An 8,551-nucleotide genomic window follows, 5' to 3' on the forward strand; every position below is an offset into this window, starting at 1 on the left:
CTACAAAAGCTGTCTTTTTAGCAAATTACTAGGTGATAACCCGCGCCCTACGCGGAGTGAATTCACTCGGTGATTTAATGTTTAACATCTTGACTTTAATCTTCCACATACTCTTGAATGGTTTCAAATCAGACATATCAGTTATCGCAGCCATTATAGAAGAATGAGGGAAGAGTAGTTATGTTTTTGTGTGATTGAGATGAGTACAATTCGTAGGGGACGTGAGTCTTATATAAGAGTAAAACCCTAAGGCTTGTAACTTAGTTTCCACGTTAAGAGCGAATTGATTATCATATATTTTTGCATTGGCCAGCACACTAAGATTTAATTATATTGCCATAAACTGATTATCTTAGTTGATTCTCATATATTTTGGCCTTGGCGAGCAACCAGCGAATTGGTTTTAACCGCAAGATTTCAATAGACTCATTAATCTCGGAACCGACCGGTTCGGTTCAATAAACCCAAATAACGTAGTTACAATATCACGTTCTGTTAAACTCTCTCTTACAGAGTTCTCACGTAACGTTGTTATAATGCTTTGGAGTTCTTGCTTCACAAACTCATGGTACGTTGAATACATTATAGTGCCACAAATTCCGTATAAGAGAAAAGGAAAAGACGTCTTCATCTTCTCCGTTCTGTCCTCTTGAGTAACAGAGAACTCAGCTTCTCTTCTTGGGATGCCGTCATCTTCTCTTTCGATCAATCTTCTTGGGATTCTCTATACTCCTATATACTCTTTATATCTCAAGCATGCGCATAGATTGACATATTGAAGAGCAAAGATATGTGAGAACTCAGAAGTCACGTTCAAGAACAACGTTAGACAGAATAATGATACTATTTATAGTTCATACATTCTATACACGTTCAAGAACTGTAATGCAGTGAGGAGCTTCGCACCTTAGCATTCCAACCTAGCTTGCAGTAATGTATATGAATCCAGTGGATTATAATGTTGGTGACGTACTGGATCGTGATGCAAACCCCCCCCCCCCCAGCTATGTGCACGTCAGAGCATGACCGTCTATGGTCTCGAAAGTGTTCAGGATGAGTACATCTTTCAGATAAACGGTCATTTCTCATTGAAATATGATACAGATTGTGCTCTTCTTCAAAGTGTTCAGGATGAGTTCTTCATTGAGATGAATGGTCATGTCTCGTTTAAAGATGATACAGAGGGATTCGTCTTGAACCACGACGTGTATAAACGTTCCGAGTCTTGGGGTAACTGGGTCGTCGTTTCCTGAGTCGGAGGATAAGTAGAACTCCGAACCTTTCATTAAAAGTAGTGCGGTTGAAGTAAATGGTGAGTAAGAATAAAGAAGAGACAAATTCGTAGCATGAGCTTTACGTGAGAACTTCAAATCATGAGTTGGTTACTTAATTTTCTAGATTAAGGAAACTCTTTAAGAAATCTGCTAATAGAAAAATCAAATAAGGAAACTAATTTGTGAGAGTCTCTATCCAATAGACACGTGTCCTACTTGGTGTGAAAGCATTAACTCCATTGCTCCTCTTTTAATATATAAGGGATATTTATTTATTTTTTCTTTTTGTTTTTACTAAATTTATTCTTCCGCTTTTTCAAAAACAACTTTCCCTCCCTCCACTCCCCTCTCCTTTTATCGTTATCTGTACGAGCCAACCGATCGGTGACCAACGAAACCAAAATTCTTGGTTGGCTGGCCCAACCCGGTTAAACAAACCGAGATCGGTTTAGTTGAGAAAACTGAGATCAAACTGAAGATTAAATAATGATAGTATCATCACTCTTTTTCAGAATCAGACAGATGATAATTTATTTCATAAATCGTTCTATCATCTTTATTCGTTTGCTCTCTAATGGATAGACTCTTGAATGGCTTTAATGAAATATATGTTCCATGCTCCTCCTTTGTTTTTTTTTTTAGTAAGCTCTAGTTAGATAAACTTATATTTTAATTTTTGTAAATAGCATATGATTATATTAGCCGTGTGCATTTACAAAAAGATAAATGTTTCTACTTAGATGATTTCATGCTGTTTTTTTTTCGTAAATGATGGCATTCATATAACATCCATTTCTTCGAGTAACATATGCTATCTCTACATACCGTAACAGTAATGTACGGTTTGATTCCTGTATCAATTATTTTAAATGGCTAAAGAAGTTTCCTCGGTTAACAGAGACCAGTTCACGAGAGTGGCACAAAACAATCATACTCCGGTCGTTCAACTAGTTCGGGTTCTATAGCTTCTAAAACAAGAAATATACAAGACCATTTAAGGCTTTATAAATTTTCTCGATATGAAGATTTCACTTTGAGATTATTGATGCTTATGGACACTTCTTGACTGATTTCATTTGCATGATGTCACACTCTAACAAGTTGGTACAACAAATATTCACCCTTATTCTAATAACACGGCCATGTATCTTGCTCTCGTGGCCTAAGAAGAATAAAAGAAAGATAAGATATGAAATTTTTCGAAAGGACGTCCGGCTAAGTGGTTCTTGTCCACTAAATGATTCTCTTGTCTTCTGAAGATTTATATTGTCAAAAATGCCTATATATATTTTTAATTATTCATTTTGAGTTAACGGAGGATGTTAAGCTCTTAAAGATCTCGGAATATCCTGATTTGCGTGGAAAAATAATCCCAACATCATGGATCACCACTATCTTGCATTCTTTATTATGGAGCTTTCATTTTGATAACTTTTTTCTGACACGTTCTACGAATAGGACCCTTTTTGTACTAAATATTGCGATTAAGCAACTTCGATCGAATTATTTGACGCGTGTGCCAATTGTTTTTTTGGTCCCTCTAACCATTTCAATAGGCAAAACAAAGGTCAATGCTTTGCTTGGCTCGACCTTAGACCATCAAAAGTAACATCTTAGTCGGATTCTTTGACTTTTGAGAATTTTTCTTCTCTTAATTGCTAGGAGCACGAGTTACTTACCATCTAGGGTTAATGTAAAGAAAATAAACCTAAAGAATATTAGGTTTAGGTTAGATTTTTTACTACCCTAATGCCGGTAAATACTGAGAGGTTACGAGTCTGCACATCCATTCTACGTCTTCAGAATGTATATTGGTACATGAATATTCGTTTTTTTTCTCTTCTTTTAAATTAATTTATGGTAAATATATGTTGGCAAGCTAAATAGCATTAAAATAAAGTTTATTAGTGTTTTGAAGGAGTCAACTTTGTTCATCATTGGGTTGTTAATCGGGCCGGCAAATCTTTGAACATGTTATTATATAAACCTCTCTCTGTCTTCTCAATTTGTTGCATGCCTGCATTACACATCTGCCCTTGGTTCTATAAGCTTAATCATGTTTCCTTTGTGAAAGGTCAAGCATTGAAGGGCTAACGGTTGATCTTGGTGAAGGTTTTTCCTGTTCCAGGTATGTATTTATTATGCATTAATGCTTGTATTTGATTCACGTATGCATGAATTGATAAAGTAGTTATTCTTTAGCCGATTATGTACAAGAGTTATCTTTCTTTGTTTAATTAAACAAAGGCGGGCTTTTAATTTCTTCAGACACAAGGAATACGTTTTAGTCTCTTATTGACAGGCCTGCTTATTGATGAATAAAATAACTTGCCATTGCAGATTTTACATAACTGAGTTTTAGTAACTTCTTGCTCAAGCAAAAAGGAAGTTCGAAATGGCCGGCGTAGACTCTCTCAAGGCTATTAACACGGAGAGCATTGATCTGGTGAGTAGTTTTGCTTCTGGTAGATTTTAAAGTTATCAGGAAAATGATGATCGATGAAAATGAAATTTTCTCATATGGATCGTTGCCTTGCAGGAGAATGTTCCCGTTGAAGAGGTTTTTCAACATCTCAAGTGCACGAAAGAAGGGTTGACCTCTACTGAAGTGCAAGAGCGTCTTACCTTGTTTGGTTACAACAAACTTGAGGAGAAAAAGGAGAGTAAAATACTCAAGTTCTTGGGGTTCATGTGGAATCCACTTTCATGGGTTATGGAAGCTGCAGCCATCATGGCCATTGCTCTTGCACATGGAGGAGTACATTTTTTCTTCCCTCTCATCATTCCTGTCTTCAAGATTCTGATAAAACATAATTAATTTTGTTTGAAATTTTCAGGGCAAGCCACCGGATTATCACGACTTCGTGGGTATTGTGGTCTTACTTTTGATCAATTCAACAATCAGTTTTGTAGAAGAAAACAATGCTGGAAATGCAGCTGCTGCTCTCATGGCTCAGCTAGCCCCTAAAGCCAAGGTACACTGTCTTTTTTTGTTGCTTTCATTTGATGGTAGTAGCTTATCTTATTTGTTTTAGGCCATCCGTGATGGGAAATGGAATGAGATAGATGCAGCTGAGTTGGTTCCAGGAGATATAGTTGCTATCAAACTCGGAGATATCATTCCTGCTGATGCTCGTCTACTTGAAGGAGACCCTTTAAAGATTGATCAGGCAAGTTCGGATTCTTGATCATGTCGTTAGCTTTGCTTTCTTTGGACTAATCATGGAACATGTTTTCTCTTTTCTCCAGTCAGCTCTTACCGGTGAATCTCTTCCAGTAACCAAAAACCCCGGTTCTTCAGTGTACTCTGGTTCAACTTGCAAGCAAGGTGAAATCGAAGCGGTTGTTATAGCTACTGGTGTCCACACTTTCTTTGGAAAGGCTGCTCATCTTGTGGACAGTACTACCCATGTTGGTCACTTCCAGAAGGTAGGTTTCTTCAAACATTCATTTTGGAAAAAAACTACAAAACTTTCCATTTTGAGAGTTTAGTGACTAATATAGAATCTTTGTATTTTGGCGTCCAGGTTTTGTCAGCAATAGGAAACTTCTGTATCTGCTCCATTGCGGTAGGAATGGCTATTGAAATCGTTGTTATATACGGTCTACAACAGAGAGGGTACCGTGTTGGTATCGATAATCTTCTTGTCTTGTTGATTGGTGGAATCCCCATTGCTATGCCTACTGTTCTCTCTGTTACAATGGCTATTGGTGCCCATCGCCTTGCTCAACAGGTCAATACAAATCTTAAGACACAAGTCAAATAATTTTTATGTTTTTGTCTAATGACCTTACTTGTCATATCCATTTTCAGGGTGCCATAACAAAGAGAATGACAGCCATTGAAGAAATGGCTGGAATGGATGTTCTTTGCAGTGATAAAACTGGTACTCTCACGCTTAACAAGCTCTCCGTGGATAAGAATCTCATCGAGGTTTGCATGTTTTCACCAGTCTACTTACTCTGTTGATACTGATCTTCATGGCCGGTTCTAGGAACATCAAGTGAAACATTAGTGTTGGCCCCCAAGTTTTAAAAACTATTATACATGGTTGCATAATTTTCAAATTGTTTTTTATTAAGATTAATCTAAAAATGTTTATAGCCCTCTAAATTTTAGATCCGGCCTTGCTGATCCTGTTGTAACAATAGCAATTTAATCCATCTATTATGTTGCAGATTTTCAAGAAAGGCATTGACAAAGATATGGCTGTGCTTATGGCTGCAAGAGCTGCACGTTTAGAGAACCAAGATGCTATTGATACTGCTATTGTTTCCATGTTGTCAGACCCTAAAGAGGTATGGATTAAAGACTCATCTTCCACTAAACTAGATTTAACATTATCATGTATTAAATCTGTGATGATGTATTGATCTAATACTTTGTTTTCAGGCACGTGCAGGAATCAAAGAACTCCATTTTCTTCCATTCAGTCCAGCTAATAGAAGAACTGCACTAACCTACCTTGATGGAGAAGGAAAGATGCACAGAGTGAGCAAAGGAGCACCTGAGGAGGTACAAAACTTTTACTTCAGCCAAGAACTCTCCCATATTTTCATGAGATATAGTTCTAAGAAAAGTTTCATTCTCTCTAGATTTTGGATATGGCACACAACAAACTACAAATCAAGGAGAAAGTACATTCTACAATCGACAAGTTCGCAGAACGTGGCCTAAGGTCCCTTGGATTGGCATATCAGGTGAGACATACCTAACTTGTTTTACAAGTAAACTTGTTTTTTAATAGGACATCTCCTCTAACTATATTGTCACATTTCAATAAATAGGAAGTACCAGATGGTGATGTTAAAGGTGAAGGTGGTCCATGGGAATTTGTAGCTCTTCTTCCTTTGTTCGATCCTCCTCGTCATGACAGTGCACAAACCATTGAGAGAGCACTTCATCTGGGAGTCAGTGTTAAAATGATCACAGGTACAAAGTCTTTTCTTTACCTCATACACGATTATGGATTCAATGTGTACTCATAGAAAGCGTCATAACATCACAGGTGACCAGCTTGCCATTGCAAAAGAAACAGGAAGAAGGCTTGGAATGGGAACAAACATGTACCCATCTTCATCTCTTCTCTCAGCTAACCACACTGAAACAGTTTCCATCGATGAACTTATCGAGAAGGCAGATGGTTTTGCAGGAGTCTTTCCTGGTAAGCTACACTACATTTTTAACTATGATCTTCCAGACATGTTTATGTCTGACAATCAACTTCGATTTTTTATAGAGCATAAGTATGAGATTGTGATGAGATTACAATCTAGAAAACATATATGTGGTATGACTGGTGATGGAGTGAATGATGCACCTGCATTGAAGAAAGCTGATATTGGAATTGCTGTTGATGATGCCACTGATGCTGCTCGTAGTGCTTCTGATATTGTCTTGACAGAGCCTGGTCTTAGTGTTATTATCAGTGCTGTCTTGACTAGCCGTGCCATTTTCCAGAGAATGAAAAATTACACGGTAAATGTTTCAGCCTCATTGACTTATAACCTAATAACGTCTCAAAATGAATGTCTTAGCTGATTTTTTTCCCTTCATTCTGCAGATATATGCTGTTTCTATCACTATACGTATTGTGGTAAGTTTCTACATAAGATTTCACAAAAAATTAAGTCTTATTTTTCATCTGATAACACATTTTATCTATGCAATTGTGTTACAGATGGGTTTCATGCTTCTATGTGTGTTCTGGGAGTTTGACTTCCCTCCATTCATGGTTCTTGTTATTGCAATCCTTAATGATGGTTAGTTGGTTTTAAGCTTTCCAATGATTCACCTTAAGGTTGTTGTCTGATAATTTTACTCTCTTGTTAAAAAAGGTACTATAATGACCATATCAAAGGACAGAGTCAAACCTTCTCCAACTCCAGATTGTTGGAAACTCAAGGAGATTTTTGCAACTGGTGTTGTTCTTGGAGCTTACTTGGCTATCATGACCGTTGTGTTTTTCTGGGCATCTTATGAAACTAACTTCTTCCATGTAAGCTTATATACATTAATCACTTTTCTTGGTTGTACATTATATAATAACATCTTCTTTTTTCCTTTTTGTTCTAGAACATTTTTGGTGTGAGGAATTTCAACCAGCACCATTTTGACATGAAAAACAAGGAAGTGGCTGCACATTTGAATGAACAGATGGCTTCTGCTGTGTACCTTCAAGTCAGCACAATCAGCCAAGCGTTGATCTTCGTGACACGTTCAAGAAGCTGGTCGTTTGTTGAACGTCCTGGTTTCCTTCTTGTCATTGCTTTCCTCATTGCTCAGCTGGTAAAAAGAGTTCTTCCTCATCTTTCGCATTGCCTTTAGTTCTCTTTAATGGAATGCAACTATGTGTACATTTTTAAAAGGTTGCATCGGCGATATCAGCAATGGCAACATGGCCTTTTGCTGGAATCAGAAGCATTGGATGGGGTTGGACTGGAGTTATCTGGATATTCAACATAGTAACGTACATGTTACTTGATCCTATCAAGTTCTTAGTCCGTTATGCTCTAAGTGGCAAATCATGGAACCGAATGGTCGAGCAAAGGGTATGTATATATCTCTCTCATTTTGACATTTGGTACCTCACAGTTACATAATGGGTTAACAAGAAGTGTGGTTTTGTTGTCAGACTGCACTCACTGGCAAGAAGAACTTTGGTAAAGACGAACGTATGGCTGCATGGGCCACGGAGACGCGTACACAGCACGGTTTAGAGACAGGTCAAAAGCCAATGTATGAGAGAAATGGTGCAACGGAGCTTAACAGTTTGGCTGATGAAGCTAAGAGACGTGCAGAACTTGCAAGGTTAGATTCTTTTTTTTAATTGTTTGATAACTGTTTCTAAGAGATTGTTAGTCTCTGTGGTGTTTGACTTTTTTTCTCTCTTGCAGAATGAGAGAGCTTCAGACATTGAAAGGGAAAGTTGAATCAGCTGCAAAGCTGAAAGGCCTTGATCTTGAAGATGCTAACAACAACAGCTACACAATCTGAGAGTCTCTTTAATTAATCTCTGCTTAAATTCATTTTCTATGTTTTATCTTCTTCTTATATGTGTATTTACTGCTATTCTTCTTGATATTGACATTCATTTGATGGAAGATATGTCCAGTGTTGTTGTTATCTTTCTTTGATGCTTGCAATTTTGTTACTCTTATTTGATGGGAAAGAAATCACACTTGACTTGATTTTCTTTGGCTCCTGATATAGAATACCGAATACACATTAAAAGTTAGCTCTTTAAATGATCTAGCATCGACAAGAAGGGACGAGT

The 8,551-nt window shown here is 37.4% G+C and overlaps 1 protein-coding gene across 2 annotated transcripts; it reads left to right on the forward strand.

Moving 5' to 3' along the window:
• The first annotated feature begins 10 nt into the window (after nucleotides 1-10).
• On the forward strand, nucleotides 11-8,465 carry LOC103841882 (ATPase 7, plasma membrane-type). Of its 2 annotated transcripts, XM_033278217.1 has the most exons (20): nucleotides 3,670-3,720; nucleotides 3,814-4,032; nucleotides 4,112-4,249; nucleotides 4,310-4,444; nucleotides 4,524-4,703; nucleotides 4,802-5,008; nucleotides 5,089-5,208; nucleotides 5,454-5,573; nucleotides 5,668-5,790; nucleotides 5,871-5,975; nucleotides 6,063-6,207; nucleotides 6,284-6,439; nucleotides 6,515-6,753; nucleotides 6,839-6,871; nucleotides 6,956-7,037; nucleotides 7,113-7,273; nucleotides 7,351-7,563; nucleotides 7,644-7,826; nucleotides 7,910-8,085; nucleotides 8,172-8,271. In XM_033278217.1, exons 1-20 carry the CDS (start codon nucleotides 3,670-3,672, stop codon nucleotides 8,269-8,271), a joined length of 2,886 nt encoding a protein of 961 aa, XP_033134108.1. The 2 variants fall into 2 exon arrangements, with proteins under 2 accessions (XP_033134107.1, XP_033134108.1); XM_033278216.1 differs by having other exon boundaries at nucleotides 11-3,720; nucleotides 6,284-6,753; nucleotides 8,172-8,465.
• The last annotated feature ends 86 nt before the right edge of the window (nucleotides 8,466-8,551 follow it).

This window comes from Brassica rapa, chromosome A09 (assembly GCF_000309985.2).
Source record: "Brassica rapa cultivar Chiifu-401-42 chromosome A09, CAAS_Brap_v3.01, whole genome shotgun sequence".
In the NCBI taxonomy this organism is placed as follows: Eukaryota; Viridiplantae; Streptophyta; class Magnoliopsida; order Brassicales; family Brassicaceae; genus Brassica; species Brassica rapa.

Bases quoted from the DNA above. Each gene is read 5' to 3' on its own strand.
- LOC103841882 (XM_033278216.1), top strand. From the start codon at position 3,670: ATGGCCGGCGTAGACTCTCTCAAGGCTATTAACACGGAGAGCATTGAT. The intron at 6,754-6,838 runs GTAAATGTTTCA...TTCATTCTGCAG, and splicing joins AGAGAATGAAAAATTACACG to ATATATGCTGTTTCTATCAC. The intron at 7,564-7,643 runs GTAAAAAGAGTT...CATTTTTAAAAG, and splicing joins CTTTCCTCATTGCTCAGCTG to GTTGCATCGGCGATATCAGC.